Below are 17,689 nucleotides of genomic sequence, written 5' to 3'. Positions count from 1 at the left end.
CTTGGGTCTCTTGTATGCCCTGTATTGTCTTCGAGTTTCCCTCACACCTCCCTGCTGGACTTTTAACTCCTTCAGGGCAACAACTATGGCTTTTTACTTTTGTGAACCAGCACTTGGCATAGGACCTGGCACATGGAAGACACTCAGCAAGCCTTTTTTTGAAATGACTTAATGCCATTTGTCAGGAGGGAGTGCAAATGAGACTGGGCGACTATATGCTCACTTCTGCAAATACGGGCAGTTGCTGGCTAAGGAGCCTCACCTTCTTAGGTATAAAGGAGAGCACACTTGGAGTGTGTGTGTGTGTGTGTGTGTGTGTGTGTGTGTGTGTATGGAGATAGCATGCTGCATTGGCTAGAGAAATCTTGGTTCATATTTGACCCTGCTGCTAACTGGCTATGTGACCTTGGGTAAGTTACTTTACCTCTCTGAACCTTAGTTGTCTCATCTATCATAATAGAATAATACATCTTCTTCACAGGGTTGCTGTGAGATTAAATGAATTAATGCATTGAAATGGCCAATGCCTTGGCACGTTGGCAGGGGCTCAACAATGTGGGTTCCTTTTCCCCCTACTTGAGTTTGCAAACATGTGCTGAGATTTGTTATGGGAACCACATGGCTTCAGTTTGTATTTATTTCAGCATATTTGCAAATGCATTTTGCCCTAATTTGTATTTTTATCGTATGAACAGTTGTATGCAAATTGGTGTACTGATGCGTGTGTTTATGTGCTTCTATGACATTTGCCTTGGTCTGGACAGTGGCATGCGCTGGAAGTGTGTACACACAGAGAATCTTACATGGTTGTGTTGGTGGGTGGGTGTTGCATGTTGAGTGAGTATGTGGAATGAAATGTGTGTGTTTTGCTGCATTAGAGGGTGGTGGTACGAGTTTCTGGGAGGTGAGGTCTCTGTGGCTTTGTGTGTATGAAGGCTATGCAGACCAGCACTGTGGGATAAAACTTTCTGTGTTGATGGAAATATTTTCTGTTTGCACTGTCCAATAGAGCAGCCACTAGCCACATGTGACTATTGAGCACTTGAAATGTGGCTAGTGAGACTGAGGATGAAATTTTAATAATTTGAATGTAGATAGCCACAGGTAGACTATACACGGAAATCTCAGACTTGTTCTTCATTGACCAGTGGCGTGCATCCCTCTCCTTCTTAACAGAGAAATCCAACTAAGGCATCCTGACCCCAGCAGATAAATGGACCCGATAGAGCCCCACGCGCACGTCTGTGTGCGCACGTGTATGCGCGTGTGTGCGCGTGTGAGACGTAAAGAGGGGGCTGCTGCCGCCTCCCCATCCCCCTAAGTCCCCAGGCGAGCAGTGAATCAGCCTGACAATGAGGTGAGTCATTCATGAACTGCTGGGGCCGACCCAGCAGGCGGGAAGCAAACGTCAGCCAGCCGCCCAGCCCTCCCCTCCAACCCCCCAGTGGGAGCGCTCAACCCCACGCATTGCAGATGTGGAAGAAACTGATGCGGGCGAATCCAGGCACCAAAGCTCTTCTTCTTAGCCCCTCCCTCTGGTTTGCAATCCATTCATCCCCTCAGCCTTTCTCCCCTCCGGTGGCATGTGAGTCATCTTAAGATCTACGCCCCCAAATCCAACCCTCACCGCCCAAGGCTCTCAGAGTTGGTCTTCCTCCTAGGCTGGGGGGTGGGGGCAGGGAGGCTGGACCCCTGGTGGGGTGCCAGGGTCTGCCTTTGGAAGTGAGGCTGACCCAGTCATTGCTCTTGGGTGGGCGGGACTCAGGGGTGGCTGCAGCTGGCTGGATCTCGGCAAAGGGCTTCCAGCTTGCTGGGAGGAGCATGAAGACAAACATGGGGGCTGCAGGAAACGAGTTGCTGAAGCTGCTGCCTGGAGCACCTATGGCTGGTGGTGAGGAGGGGGTGGGGAGGGGGCAAGAGTATTCCTCTGCTTTCCAGGGAAGTCCCACACAGTGTGTCCCCAGTACCTGACAATCTTCAGAGCCTGGTATCTTCTCTCCTCTGTACTCCTTCACCTGTCCTCAGCTACCTGTTCCCCACTATTCTCCATCAATCAGCCTTCTCCTCTTGGACTGAACCTTACCTGAGCATTCTGACTTGGACAACTGTGTCCCATAGTGGTGTCCCTTACTGGGTCAGAAAATATCACCAAAAGCTTTAAAAATGTGTGGACCCTTTGACAAAACAGCTCCACTAGTAAGGATTTATCCTAAGAAAATAATCATTGATGTGTGCAAAGGTTTAGCTGCAAGAATGTGCATCACAACATTATTTAAAATGGTAAAAAATAGGAAGCAACCCATATGTCCATCAAAAGGGGATTGAATAAAGAAACTGTAGTAAAACAGCACAATGGCAGTCTATGCAACCACTAAAAATGATGTGAAAGAAGATTTGATACCATGGGAATATTTTTGTGAAAAATCAGATTGTAAGATATTGTGTACAGTTTTTTCTTGAAAAAATATGAGCATGGAAAAAATATTAGAAAAGTATTTGCTCAATTATTAATAATTGTTCTTGGATTATGGATTTAGGAGTGATTTTATTTACTTCTTTGTACTTCTCTGATTTCCCCCCCAGAATTTCTACATTAAGAGTGTGACTTTTTGTATGGTGATGGAAGGAGAACTGACTCTAGAGAGCTGACTCTGGGTGGTGAACACATAATGAAACATACAGAATATAGATTATGTATTATAGAATTGTACACTTGAAACCTATGTAGTTTTGTTGACCATTGTCACCCCAATAAATTAAAAAAGCTTTTTTTTTTAAATTGGGGAATATTGGAGAACAATGTGTTTCTCCAGGGCCCATCAGCTCCAAGTCGTTGTCCTTCAATTTAGTTGTGGAGGGAGCAGCTCACTGGCCCATGTGGGAATCGAACCAGTAACCCTGTTGTTTAGAGTTCATGCTCTAACCAACTGAGCCATCTGGCTGCCCCAAATAAATTTTAATAATAAAAAAAAAAGTTTGACTTTTTATAGCAGAAAAAGTAATTAATTTGTTAAATGTTTTAAAAGCCATGTGTGGGGGTGGAAATGGTAATTCACTATAAATGGGCATTTTATTGGGGTGATGAAATGTTTTAAAACTGGATAATGGGGTGGTTGTACAACTTGGTAAATTTAATAAAAAATGTTGAATTGTACACTCAAAATGGGTAAATTTTATATTATGTAAATTATACTTAAAGTTGTCTAAAAACTTTTAAGAAAAGCCACTTGCTAGGCTGTCTGCCATTAAGGTCAATCTCTAACCTGATCTTGCGGTCTGGGGGTAGGAGGTAGGAATGCCAGACAAAATACAGATACTCATTTAAATTTGAATTTCAGATAAGGAATAATTTTTAAATATAAGTATAAAAATAAATAACGTAAGTTTAAACAGTCATGAACTCTTAATATAAGTACTGTACAAAATTATTCCATGCTTATCTGAGATTCAAATTTAAGTGGGGGTCCTGTATTTTTATTTGCTAATTCTGGCAACCCTAGTCTGGAGTACTCCTGTAGGATTCTTGGGGCAGAGAAACAGACTTAGGGATGGCTATCTGGGCTTGCAACCCTGCCTCCCCCCCCCCTTGCCCACGCGGGGGCAATTCAGAGTTTAGGAGAGTGGGATTTGGAGCCCAGGAGCTGGAAACAGCAATGTGAGAGAGGGTGGGCGCAGAAGTCATTTCTGGTGTGGAAGGTAAGTACCTTGCTTGGACTGGAAATGGCCAATAGCATTTCAGCTGTTCCAGAACCAGGGAGTGGTAACAGCCAGGCTGGAGGTGAGGGTGGGCTTTGTCCTTTGCCATGCCCGCACTAGGCCTTCACACAGGTACACCATGTCATGCCCCAGCAACCCAGTGAGGAAGATATCACTGCCGTTTTTATAGGTGATGAAACAGATTCTAAGAGAGTAAGTAAATTTCCAAATTCATAGCTGGTAATTGGTAAGGTCTATACCCTCTCACTGGGGTGGAATCCAGTGATTAAACTGAGTAGGCTCTGGGTTCCTATTACCTGGCGTCGGAGCCTTGCATTTTCATTTACTAGGTTTCTGGCTTTTGGCAAGTTCCTTAATTCTCCTGAACCTTAGGTCCTTCATCTTAAAAGCGGAGATAAAAATAATAATAACAGCACGCACCTTGTGGGGTTGGGAGGATGAAATGAAATGGTGCAGGTAAAGTCTGTTTTCTGCTTCTCTGTCTGCTGGGCAGGATGTGTCCTCATGGATATGCCAGAGACCCTACTGCTTAAGGATGGTGGAATATGCCTTCCAGACACATCAATAAAGGACTTCTTGTCAGGTCAGGATGTCCTGGGTCCTCAAGGAATTCCCAGGAGAAAGAGGACATGGCTGTCTTTGCCTATTTGGGAGAGACCCCTCAAAGCTATGGAGGCCTCATCTGGTGCTGCACCCAAAGAGCCTGGGTTCTGCCCTGGCCCTACCAATTATGGGTTGCTTAACCTTCCTGGGCCTCCATCTCCTTATTTATAAGATGGAGTACATAATATCTACTTTATAGAGTTGTGAGAATGATGATATATGTGACAGGGCCGTTCAAAAGGAAGTTGCTCAATACATGTTTATGAAGAAAGGGGAGCAAAATGTATGTCAACTGAAGACTCCTTGCTGGAGGGAAGGCAATTGTGCCAGTTTTTGTGTGGCTATAGTCTATGTCCTCCATATACCAGGTAAATACACTGCATCTTGTTCTCTATTTGCCCATGACCTGAGGGCCAAGAAGGCCTTCTAGAATCACACAGTCCAAACCTCCAATCACAGAGGGGAAACTGAGGCTCAGAAAGAGCAAATGATTTGCCTGAGCTTCTCTAGGCAGAGCTGGCCTATGTCTCCCAGGCTTCATCCTTCCCTACTGCTTCACCCGGCTTCTTGGGGTTCTGTTGTTTCCACAGGATCGTAAGCTCCCAGAGGGCAGGCACATTTGCACCCTCTGTCCCCTCCCCAATGTGCATGCTTTGCTCAGAGAAGGCGCTCTAGAGGAAACTACAGACATGTGGGACGTGACTGGCCATACTGTCCTTGCACTGTTGAGTTCATGTGGCTTTGACTCCTCAGGAGGCAGGTAGGAACCTCATACAGTCCAGGAAATCCTGGGCTTCAGTTCCAGGTCTCAGCAGAGAGGTGGGGGAGAAGACAGGTTTCCTTTTCAGTCATCCTGCTGTACCTCCTGCTCTACTTACTGCTTGAGGGATAAGAAGGCTCCATGTGGGCCACTCCATATCTTTGGGAAGGGCTGGGCTAAGAAGCCTTGTCCTAGGGTCCCACCTCTGTCCCAGGCCTTCTGGTCGCCTGCTGTCCTTTAGCAGGTAGCTGGCTGCTATGGGAAGCTCTTGGTTGGTGTGGGACTGCAGACCAGGGGACCGGCAGCTCTTCCCTTCGCTCTCTCTCTCCATATATATATATATATATGTATAAACGTGTATGTATATGTATATGTATATATTTATATATAGTGCCAAAAAAGTATACACATTCTAAGAAAGGAAAACTGTATTAAAATTGTAATAATATATACCAATAACAAAAGATGAATACAAGTCACGTTTGACTTCTGCAATAATAAGAGGTCCTCAAAGTGGTTACCATCAGCGTCCAGACACTTCTGATTACTACAAACTACTGCTTGAGCAACGTTGACCAAACTGTCCACTTGCATACATTTTTTGGCACTCCCGGTGTGTGTGTGTGCGTGTGTGTGTGAGTGTGTGTGTGTGTTTTAAGGCACAATGATACATGGCGGTAGCTGCACCCAGAACAGTCTTCATTTTTAAACAAATTCACAGCTTGTTCTAGGAGCCACGATGCTGGCTTTCCCCAGGCTTGGCCACTGCTGAGTGTAAGACAAAGTGGCCTGCTCCCAATCTCTGGTCCAGGAAGGCAGGAGCTGGGAAACCTGGGAAGGGAGCAGAAGGTGTCAAGCTCTAAAGTGAGGAATGACTAAGGCCCTCGCCTCCAGTTAGGCCCTCCTTGTATTTTTGTTGTTGTTGTTGTTGCTGTTTTGAGCTACAAATCTAGAACTGTTAGCTCGCAGAGCTAGAAAACAATCCTCAGAAGTCATCCATCCAATCATACTATTTTACATATGAAGAAAATAAAAGTCCAGAAGGCTGAGGGCTTGCCCAGACACCTGTCTGTTGCTCTTCCCCCAAACTTCTCAAACAGTCAAGCATGACTGTGCTGGATATAGGCCTGGAACCAGTTTCCTTCAGGCTTAAGTCTAGAGAAGAAGGGAGAAGGAGGGAAGGGGAGGGAGGAGGAACACTTTCCACCCTTCCTTCTCAACTTCACCTTGTGGGACCATCCAGAACTGTCTCCAGCTGGAAGGAAGGAAATCCAGTCCAACGCTCTCATCCTATAGGTAAAGAAAGAGTCCAGAGAGAGGAAGGAATTTGTCCAGCATCATCCAGGGAGGCCTGGGCCAAACTCAAACATCCTGGGAGTAGCTTTTATTATACTCTGCATAACTCAGTCCTCAATAACGGGCTTTTGCTTTGTGCCTTGAGCATCTAGATTGTCCTCCCTGAAATAAAGTCTCTTCTGGTTCTTGAGCATATTGTAAAAAGCTTAAGGGCAGGACTGGACCTTAAAGCATCTTGAAGGAATGAAGGTCCAGCCTAACCTTTGAAGCCCAGTACTATTCTGGATGCTGTCACATCTGCCATCACATCTAATTTGGAATTCACAGAGTGTCACAACTGAAAGGGACATCAGAGAACAGAAGTCCGAGTCCTGTTTCCCAGATGAGCACACCAAGGTCCAGAGGGGAAATGACTCATCCAACAGCACATGGGGATGGAACTGATCCTAGGACCCAGTTTTATCACCTCCTGTCCTGTTTTCTTATTTTGTGCAGTCCCCACAGTACCTAGCATTGTGCTGGCCTCATAACTTTTTAGTATGCTCAATAAATTCTTGCTGAATGGACTAGGAACAAGGTGCTTTATGTATAAGTTGCCCTTGATAATCATAAAACCTTTGAAGAATGCATATTTCTTTTGATAGATATCTAGTAAATGCTTATCGCTTGGGTTTATCAGCTCAGTTCTTCCTTGTTCTATGTCATTTTCTGCCCGAAGCTATATTTAGGCAGAACTAGACTGTTTCCACCCCAGGCACTCTTTGGAGGCCAGCAGGGCCACATAAGTATTGCACCACCAGAGACTTGAACTGTGCTAGCCCACTCTGGCCAGAGCCTCCCAGAGCCTCTGGAATCCTGCCTGTGGATCTGAGGATTTCCACTCCAGGAGAAATTCTGGGTGAGAGTTTGGAAGTGAGGGAGGGCACACGGGAACTGGGTGCCCTGTCTGTTCCCCAGGCAATGCTAACTTTAGCGGGCATAGACCCTGGGTGAGGGAGAAGGGGTGTGGAGGAGATAGATGGGTACTAGCTGTCAGTACAGCAGTGTCCACTGAACAGAGGGGAAGGTTCTCTCTCTCCTGCTCTTAAGTACTGACCAGTTCACTTCTCATGATTCCAGGTAAGAGTAGCGATTCCCAGAGCCCTTAGCAGTGTTGTTCACCATTCCTCATTCCCCTCCCCAGCCCTGATGCCTCTTTTTCAAAGTCCAATAGTGGTGCCAACCTGTCAGGCTGGTTAAATGCCTGCTTCTCTTCCAAGATTGATTTCCTTCTACCAAATTCACCACTGGGTCCCAGGGACAGAAGTTCCCATCTTTAGTAAGTTCACTCTACATTGGAAAACTGAGGCAATGGTTAACAAGACAATGCCATGACCCTTGTTTCCATGGTGAATGATCCTGGCAAGGACCATTACGAAAGGGACTTATAAAAAAAGACAGTTTTACTTTCTGTGAGGAACTCTTAAGTTCCTTAAAGGCAGATTTCATTTCTACATCCCCAGCACTTACTACAGGTACTCAAGAAACATGTGTAGAATGAATGTGGAATTATTTAACCCCCACTTACCTGAGAAAGGGAAATCTGAGGGCTCATCAAGTCCCCATATGGTGAATTCTTGTAACTTCTAGGGCAATTGGGTACTGGGGGACCAAGGTGATAATCTCAGGGACCTCCAGAGAAGAGGGCTAGAGTGCTGGGCTTGGGACCCCAGCTCCCCCAGGCCCTGTTTCTAGTGTTTTGGGGACAGAGAAACATGGGTTTGAATCCAGTTCTTGCACGCATGAATTCAGTGACTTTGGGCAAATTATTTAGCTTCTCTGAGGCTCAGTTCCTTCATCTGTGGAATGGGAAGTGCCTAGTGGAGGTGTTCCACGTGACAGTTATTGACATATGTCATGCCAGATGGGGAGATTCTTTCCTCATGTGCTGAGATCTTGAGAAAAGAAGTTTCAGAATCTTCAGTGTTCCCATGCCTTTACTGAGTATCTGCTATGTGTGAAGTGATGCGCTAGGTGCTGGAAAGGCAACAAGAAATATGATCTTATCTCTTTTCTCAAGTGGCTCATACTCAGCTTGGGGATGCAAAACATAAGCACTGAGAAAGCAAGATTCCAACCCAACCGCTGACAAGAGACAACATAAGGTTGTAGTGATAGCAAATAAGTGGTACCATCATTACAGGATAGAGGCAGAAGGACTCTTGTCTTGGAGTGACGTGGGATAACTTTGTGGGGACAGCCTTTCTACTCATAATCCATTGTCCAGTTAAAAAGTGGTCACCTTGGCTTAATCTTTTAACGCTCATTCATTTCATTTAATAAATATTCATTAAGTCTCTTTTTGTTCCAGGCACTGTGCTGGGTGGAGATGTGTGGTTTCTGTACTTGAGAAGCTTACAGAGATGGACACTGAACCAAAAATGCCATAAATAGACGTATATTTACAAATTGTTATCAAGGTCAATCAGAGCATATATAAAGTAAGCTCTAGAGGTGGGGTTCAGGAATTAGCATTTTGAACAAATTTCAGGTAATTTGTAGGAACCCTAAAATTTGGAAAGCACTTTTCTGTGCCAGTTACAGATTTCAGTGACAAAATTGAAAAGGTTTTAGGCCCCCTTTTGATTAGATTTATGTTCTAAAAAAGGTCACTTTGTTTTGGGAGAAAGCTGGGATGGATGCAGGTAGTAGACTAATTGGGGTGGCAGATGTAGTATCTGAGGTGAGGGGTGATTTGGCTTAGAACAAGGGGTGGGGCTAGAGAGGTGTCAGAGGGAACTGATTCATGAGATGCTTTGTAGGAAGAACCTTTATCATTTATTCCAGAAACATTTATGTATGTCATTTACTTTTTCTTTTTTTTTCTTTTTTTAAAGATTTTATTGGGGAAGGGGAACAGGACTTTATTGGTGAACAGTGTGTACTTCTGGGATTTTTTCCAAGTCAAGTTGTTGTCCTTTCAGTCTTAGTTGTGGAGGGCGCAGCTCAGCTCCAGGTCCAGTTGTAGTTGTTAGTTGCAAGGGGCGCAGCCCACCATCTCTTGCAGGAGTCGAGGAGTCCAACCGGCAACCTTGTGGTTGAGAGCTCCTGCTCCAACCATCTGAGCCATCTGGCCACCCGGGAGCTGAGTGGCAGCTCATTGACTTCATTCGAGTTGTAGAGGGCGCAGCTCGCTGGCCCATGCGGGAATCGAGCCAGCAGCCCTGTTGCCCAGTGCTTGTGCTCTAACCAACTGAGTCACCCGTCTGCCCTGTCATTTACTTTTTCTGATTAGACAAGTAATACATGATAGTTGCAAAACTTCAGACATAAACGAAAAAGTAAAGAAGAAAGCAAAGGTAAATATTTTGGTATGTATTCCAGGATTTTTTTCTATACACACATACTCAAACATATGGATCTAGTTTATTGTTTAAAATAATGGAGCAATTCTGTAGTACTTGTTTGATTACTGATTTTTGAGAAAACAATATCTTAAGCATCTTTTCAGGTCATTATAGACTTATATATTTTTTTAATGTCTGGATGGCATTCCACTGAGTAGATGTACCCTAGTTTATTTGCCAATCCCCTACTGATGGATATTTAGGTTGTTTCCAACTTTTCACATCATTATAAACAATCTCTTTTCCTTCTATACTCATTTTTGAACACGTAAATGTTTGTTTTCTTAGAATAAATTTTTTGTTAGTGGAATTACTGAGTTATTGAAAACTGTTTAAGTTTAATCACACATACTTATATCGTATCCTAAGGGGAGTTGTAGAGGAGGATGATACCAAAGTCGAACCGGAAGTCTTCCTTTTGAAGGCCTTGGACTGTTACAATCATACCCTGGCTTTTCCCAGTCTTTTTTTTCCCTGGCACAGATGCAGTATGTGCAGTCCGAGCTCGAGACCTGTTCCAGCCATCCACCCGCAGCCTGGAACCCTGGCTGGGGCCTCCGGGGCCCTTCCAGTCCCTAGGATTCCGTTCCCCAGTTCCCCTCCCCCACCGCGGGAGGGCGTGTTAGGGAGAAGCTTAGGCAGGCAACGATTGCACCATCCAAGGTTTGAAAAGGAAGTCGAGAAAGCGCGGGGAGGAAAATCGAGAGTCCCAAAGGCTGAGCCCCAGCAGCCAGACCTGGCCGCCTGCAGCGCTCCTTCAGAACTATTCGCTGAGCTCGATCCCCTGCCTTCCACCCCCTCCTCAGTCCAGGCCCTAGCTGAGTACCGGCCCTTTAAGAAGCTGTCACGGTGGCGCTGCTGGCCCCGCCCCGCGGGGAGGGCCGAGAGGGAGGGGAGGGGTTGGAGATGGCTGAAGGGGGGGGCGGGTCTATTTTTAGCTCCGGGTCGGGTCACGTGACGGGAGTGACGTCTCCGAATGTTGTTGTTGGTGGCGGCGGCGAGCGGAGCCGGAGGAGCCGCCGCAAAGATGGAGGAGCCGTCGAGGAGGCGCTGCCGCTGCTGCCGCCGACGCTGCTGCCGCCGCCGCCCGCGAAGCCGGAGCTCAAGCCGCAGGGGGTGAGAGCGCCGCACCATCCTGGATCCCACCTCCCCCGGGCCCCCCGGACGCGAGGCGGCGCACCCTCCTGCCGTCGCTGTCCGCGGGCGCCCCGCGCGCGCGCCGCGCTCCGCGCCCCCCTTCCTTCCTCCCGGCTCCTGGTGCCGGCCGGCGCCCCGCCGTAGCATCGCCAGCCCGGGAGCCGGGCCTCGGGGTTACTGCGCGCGCCCCTCCCCGCTCCTCCCATACAGGGGCGCCTTCCTGCAGGTAAGGGAGTGGCCCGCCTTCCTGCGACCCGCACCCCCAAATGGCTCGGACACCGGCCGGGGCTTTCTAATTTGCCCCCTCCCGGGTGGCGCATGTCGCGTTGCAGAGCGATTTGAGTCCTGCACCTGGATTCTATGCAGACCCCTCTTCGCTGGATACTCCTTTCTTGGTACTCTGAGGTGAGGGGCGCTGCCCACCCCACAGCGCTTCTACCCAGACCTAAGAACGCATTCTTGATTTTGTGTCCTTGATTTCCGCGCAGGAGGAGGGGGCCTCTGGGCCCACCTTACTTCTCTCTCCCATTTCACCCTCACCCCCTTGAGGCGTTACTGCGTTTGTTCCCCCCCCTTCTGTCTGACACCCTGGTGCCAGAGAGACAGCTAGGAGATGCAAGCTCCCCGCTTCTTGTCTGGGGTGGATGCCCCCCATTTTTCATCCTGGGTCTCTGTTTCATGGAGGCCTGGACACTGTCTGTGTTTTAAGTTGAGGGAGGCTGCTTCCCTACCCCACCCTTCTCTGGGGCCCTGGGGGAGATGAGAACTGGTTGGGTGGTAAGTAATTAATCTGGCAGTCTGGTTGGTGGGGGGAGAAGAGGGGAAGGTGGGGATGCTGCATTTGGGAGAGGAGGTGACCACCTGATACCCCCACTGTTGGCCTTCTGAGATGAGGTGTGTCCCTAAAGAGGAAGAGGAGCAGCTGCGTTTGCTTTTGGGGGGGTTGCTCAAGAGACCCACCACTCTGACAGTGACCACTGTTCTTCTGGGGCCTGCAGTTAGCTTTGGCTGTTGGAGTAACGGTGACTGGGTTCACGGTCCAGCTGGGATGGGAGGATGGAGCCAGATCATAGGAACAAAAGGAGCCAGAGGATGGGAAATCCAGGAGACTTGGATAGAGGGACTCTTGACCAGACTGCCTTGCAGGACTGGAGCTGGGGCTGGGCCTTGCCCTGGGCTTCTTCAGGGTCAGAGGATGTAGGCAGGGTGGGTCCTCAATCAGAGTTCCAGGCACTGGGGCCCCTGAGCTTTTGTGCTGGCTGTTGAGATGCTGGGCTGGGCCAGGCTGGGGATGGTGGCTGAGCCACGTTGGGGGCTGCCTGCTTCTTCATTCCAGTCTTCCCTCCTTCCTCTCCCTCCTAAACACAGAGCTTGGGGAGATCTTGGTTTGCCTCCTACCCCTTCTCTTGAATCCTCTCTGCTTGTGTCCCCTCTTAGACTTGGATCTGGGCTGCGTCTTAACAAGGCAGGCAGGGGTCTCTCTGAGTTAGGGGGGTGGGCCTCCAGTATCTCCATCTCGTCTGTCCATCCGTCCATATCTTCGCCAAGGGCCAGAGAGACAGATGCCAGGTGCAAGTTACTTGGGAGCAAGGATGGAGGGCATGGTAGCCTGTGCCAGCCTTCCCTTCCTTCCCAGCATATCCTCTGTGGCTGGATCCCATAATTTGGAGGGAGTGGGGGGCAGCAGCATCACATGCAGAGACAAAGGTTTGCTTTCCCTTCCCTAGGGGTGGCATCTTAGCTGTGTGTTTAGAAATGGGGCCTAGGGTGGGGGGGGGGGGGTTTGTGTTTCTGCATCAAGGGGGAGAGGGACCAGCTATAGGAACTGGGGGGAGTACAGTTGGTGCTGAAGTACCAGCTGCTCTTTAATAATGAATTCTTCCTACTCACATCCCTTTGAGGAGGGATGTCTGGAACACAGTATCAGGCTCAGCCAGCCTGCTAGAGGATGCACTCCTGTTGGGGGGTGGGGGGGAGAGAGACTGCAAGTGGGGGGGGAGCGGTTCTTGGCATTTTTGGAACACTGTCATTTGCTCATGAATGAAAACCTGATGCAGCCCGTGAGGGGGCCTATTGTAGCCTGGAGCTGACTTGAGCTAATTAAACTTTCTCTGCCTTTCTTCTCCCCCACCCCACCTCACCCCAGCCCTGGCCCCAGCCCTTTCTTGAATGGGGACCCTGTCTGGTAGTGCTGGGGAGGGGGTATCGTTCTGCCTGAGGTTTCAGGGCAAACAGACCCAGTCTTCTGCCCTCTGCCTCCGCCTCCTCCCTCCCTCCCCTCTCACCCCTCCCCTTTTTTTTTCTAGAAATAGCAGCCTCCTCCATCTGGCTTGTGCAGATGCCTGGAGCTGCGTCTGAGCAGACAAACAGAAATGGGCCGATCGCAAAAATGAATTTGTCAGCCTGGTGCCTTTTTCCTCCCGTTACCCTCCCCCTTCTCTTAGTCTGAGGCCGGGACATCCAAGTCAGCTACCCCTCATGGCTCTGGTAATCTTGGGCTTCTGGTGGCCCAGCTTGGGGAAGGTGAAGTGGTCACAGTCCCACGGCCACAGTCGAGAGGGATCAAAAAGACAGGTCCTTTGCGCCTCGGGGTGGGATATTTGGGCTTTAGCTTTCTGATGATGTCTTTGGGGGCAGAGCTCAGATTATGGGCAACCTCAGGTTCACGGGATTTGGTTCAGACAGCTCACCTAGCTGCCTGTAACCTGGGGAGGGGACCCCGGCCACAGTGCTCAGGACTTGGGCCTGCCTCCAGCAGGGCCAGAGCTGGTGTGTTTGGAGAAGCTGCCAGGTGGTGCTGGAGTCCAGGTTCCAGAGCGGCCCTCAAAGGGACACCTGACTCCACAGGAATTCTGAGGGAGCTATTTGAGAGATCCCTGCTGTAAACTTGTGGCCTTTGGGGCATTGCATTGCTCCGTGTCTCCGTGTCTCCGCTGCTTGTCTTACCTTCTCTTTCCACCCTCTGCCAGAGTTTTTATTGCTCACGAATGGGGTAGGGGGTGTCCCCCTAGGTTTTTGCCCTACCTGCCCCGGCTTAGCCAGGCTTAGCCATGAGCTTGTAGAGTGAGATGCTTCCCTCATTCCTCGCCCTATCATCCTGGCTGGAGGTAGGAGGTGGGTTTGGATCCTGGAGTGGGAGAGGGGTCTGACTGGAAGAGAGAGTTGACAGGGGTAGGCCAGGACCCTGGGGTCTGCCTACTTATGAGGTCAAGGAAGCCAGGCTGCTCACTGGTTTGCCATCCAAGTTAGTCATTCAGGAGTCACATAGCACTTGGTCCCCAACTTCCCACCAAGACCGTCATATAACAGTAGGCAGCAGTGAGTTTCTCTGGCAGAGGAGGGACCAAATAGCTCAGGTTTTAACCATCATGCTGCCCTTTTCCCCTTCATGCCCCAACCTAGACAAGAATCTACGCCTGTCTTGATCAAACGCTTTGTTTCCCAGGGAAGCCCCTGTTGACTGGGGAGGCTAGCTGGGGGCGTTGGCAGACGCTCTTTGCAGGTGGACAGGGCCCAGGGGTCCTGCTGCGCCCTGCAGGGTGGGGAGGAGTCCTGAGCCCATGGGAATTCTAGGAGCCCCTCCTTTCTTCTTCTCAGAGGGTGAGGATGATGGCTGCTCACGGCTGATCTTGACTTAGTTTTTGTGCTATTGAGGCTCTGCTCTGCCCCTTCGGAGTTCCCTGCTGTGGAGATTCCTTTTACTACGGTGTTTCCCTGAAGATAAGACCGGGTCTTACATTAAGGTTTGCTCTAAAAGACGCATAAGGGCTTATGTTCAGGGAATGTCCTCCTGAAAAATCATGCTAGGGCTTATTTTCCGGTTAGGTCTTATTTTCGGGGAAACACGGTAGGGAGATGGGCTGGGCCGTTTGGGCTGCTGGGAATCGTGAGAATTTCTGAAGCTGTGTTCCCCAGCCCACGGAAAAGGGTGTGAGCGGGACTGGGCGCCAGCCCCGGGTGGGCACGGACTGGGCCTGGGCTGAGCTGCCTGCCCACGCGCGCCCTGCCAGGGCACCAACAGCCCCACCTGCTGCATTCCTGAACTTGGCCCCAGCCCTGCACAGCCTCTTTTGTCCTTGCCCCACACCTGTGCCCGTGCCTGTGGGGAGTCATTCAGCCCCTTCGCGGCCTCCTCCCACTTCCCCCATCTGAGTGCACCTTTATCCAGCCACAGAGTCCAGATCCTGTGGGTGAGAGCAAGGGGCAAGTAGGCCTAGGAAGACTTGAGGTTTTCCTAGTGTGTGTCCGTGTGTGTGCATGCATGGTGTGTGTGTGTGTGTTTTCTTGTGTCCCTGCCATGGCTGACTCCAAGACTACTCAGCTGCATATGGACCCCACCCCTGGGAATCCTTGATGAGAAATGCAAGGCTTACTAAGAATTCATCCTGCCAGGAGGTGGGGCTGTCCAGGGGGCAGAGCTGATTGCCGTTTCCTGGATGGGGGAGCAGAGTTAGGGCTTAAACATCCAGCTCCTGTCAGCCTCATCCGAAAGCTTCCTGGTACCTTGCTTTCACTGGGTATTGGAGGGCTTGCCTTCCTTTGGAAGAAAATGAATGAGATCATGTCTGGGGAGGATCGTGGACTGTTTAGGGGTGGGCCCAGGTGGGTGCATGTGTAGTGTCTGAGGCTTGAGGACTAGCTCTGGGGCTGGAGGAGTGGGCACACGTTGGCAAACTCATGGTCATTTAATAGTGGCCCGCTAAGCCTTTTGATGCCTTTACACAAACTGGGAGAAGGTGTCCCTTATTCTGGGTGGACTCAGCCTGGGTGACCCATAGCTTGGCAGGCAGAGCACAGGTTGGATTTCAGAGCTTGCACAGGGCACAACCTGCCCAATATATACACAAAGCCCTGGGCTTGGGCCCTGGACCCCAGTCTGGGGGGTACTGCAGGTAGGGTGAATGTCTCTGCCTTTCCGAATTCCTGGAAACAGCATGGGTTATGGGCAGAAGAGGGGTGATTACCCTCTTGCCCTGACCCGTTGTTAAATGGGGGAGAGCAAAGCAGAAGCACATTACATTTTGAGAGTTGGTGGCACAGGATCAGAGAGTAGGGAGGAGATGTCACTCATCTGAGAGCCCCAGCTCCGGCCGCTGGGCTGGGTCACCAGGGACTCCCGGTCAGCCCTGCATCTCCCCACTGCCTCGGACAGAGCTCAGAAGCCTCCCTGCACTTTCTCCTTTGCGCACACCCAGTCCCACATCGGGCACCTTTGGGAGTCTGTCAGGTCTCCCCACTGGCAGTGGGCACCATCGCCTGAAAAGGAGTTGGTTCAGGTGTGACTACTATTGCCTTTTCCCTTCCCCTGAGTGCTGGCAGCCTCCCCAGTTAGAGAGAGAAGAAACCAGAGTTTGGTCCAGTGCTGCCGATTCCCTCTGCGCCCCTGGGCAGGTGTCACTCCTCTTCCCCAGGTGTAAACTGACAAGCTCTGAGGTCTCCTTCATCTTGCAGATGCCTGAGTTGGGGGCCTCTAACCCTGCTCCATCTCTCCCCAGGAATGCCGTTCTGAGTGCCTGACTGCCTCGCCCCGAAGGATGGCCTCGGATGGGCATTAGAGGCACAGCGGCCCCGGGCTCCTGTCCCGTCCTCTGTCTGTTATCGTCTGTCTCTCTTGACACCACCGCAGCTCCACCCCCTCCCGTCCCAGCCCCCAACGCCAGCTTCCTGCAGGCCCAGAGCCGGCATGAACTCTCCCACCGAGTCGGGTAAGAGCTGGGAGGCCAGAGAAGGGCACCGTGGGGTGGCTTTGGCTGCAGTGGGCTGTGTGGAGACCTTCAGGGTCTGAACTGTAAGGGAACAAAGGGGTCAGGAGTACAGAGGGACAGAGGTGAACCTGAAGTTATCGATCGTAGGGTCCACCTGGGAATTGATGGTCGACAGTCTGGTCTGGTCCTGGAGGGCAGGAGTCCAGCTCTGTCCCCACGCCTGTCCTCTCAACTCACGGGCCTTCAGTTCCAGCTCTGCCTTGCCCTGTTCGCCAGGACAGACAGTCCTGAGGTGAAGGGAGGTGTGGATCCCTGAGTCTCTGGGCGGTCCAGGGAGATTGTTGGAAGAAGTTCCCTGCAATAGCTGAATGCCTAGTTTCCTTTTTGTGGTGGTGGTTCTCTTCCTGGTAGAGTGTTTCTCTGTGTTCCATACACTTTTCTAAGTGGAGGTTTGTGGGCCTTGGGCCTCGGCCTGTATTGGGGGTATGTGGTATTGGGGTGCAGGTGTCACATGTCAGTAGAAGAGTCTTGGCTCTCTCCTTTGAGTCAGGTATAATACCCCTTCTCCTCTTAGGCTCTGGACGTGGTGGATTCCTAATTTGGGGTTCTTTGATTCTCAGATTTTCTATTCTCTGCTCCTAGGAGCCTGCCTTGTGTTGCTAGAAATAGTCTCTGGGTGGGACTCCAGGCAGCTTTATGTGTGGGTGGGTCTGGGTGTCTGCCCATGAGGATGTGTCCAAATGGCCTGAGCTGGACCCTCAGGACTGTCACAGGAGGGTCATGGGTCAGTGTGGTCAGAGTAATAACTGCCTTCTCTCCTTGTCGCTGCTTCTGCACAGTCTGAAAGGGTCAGAGTCCATCTTGCTCCACTTGAACCCCCCTCAGCCTGTCCTGTCCCTCACATCTTTTTCTGTAGGGGTGGAGGGATAGTTTTCCTTCTTTTAGAGATAGAGAAACTAGGGCCTAGAGGTGAAAAACCATTTGTAGGAGAACAGAAGCAGCATCAGGGCGGCATCCAGGCCCCCTGCCATCTCCTTCTCCCTCATCAGTTTGCTGGACGTGATGCTTCTGTTGTGGGGTCCCGG

At 50.2% G+C, this 17,689-nt stretch overlaps 1 protein-coding gene across 5 annotated transcripts in view; it reads left to right on the top strand.

The window, feature by feature from the left end:
• The first annotated feature begins 10,722 nt into the window (after nt 1–10,722).
• HDAC5 (histone deacetylase 5) overlaps nt 10,723–17,689 on the top strand; it is a 35,630-nt gene continuing 28,663 nt past the window's right edge. For 3 of the 5 annotated variants that reach the window (XM_033089453.1, XM_033089451.1, XM_033089448.1), the window contains exons 1-2: nt 10,723–10,878; nt 16,395–16,604. In XM_033089453.1, the coding sequence (XP_032945344.1) occupies nt 16,583–16,604 (22 nt within the window). In that variant the 5' untranslated portion in view covers nt 10,723–10,878; nt 16,395–16,582. Of the gene's footprint in view, nt 10,879–10,959; nt 11,126–11,231; nt 11,305–16,394; nt 16,605–17,689 lie in introns of those variants that run through there. The other 2 variants (XM_033089449.1, XM_033089450.1) reach the window with 2 other exon arrangements.

Source organism: Rhinolophus ferrumequinum, chromosome 21 (assembly GCF_004115265.2).
Source record: "Rhinolophus ferrumequinum isolate MPI-CBG mRhiFer1 chromosome 21, mRhiFer1_v1.p, whole genome shotgun sequence".
NCBI classification, from domain to species: Eukaryota; Metazoa; Chordata; class Mammalia; order Chiroptera; family Rhinolophidae; genus Rhinolophus; species Rhinolophus ferrumequinum.
Note: the sequence above shows the minus strand (reverse complement) of the source record. Positions and strands in the feature narration are given on the sequence as shown.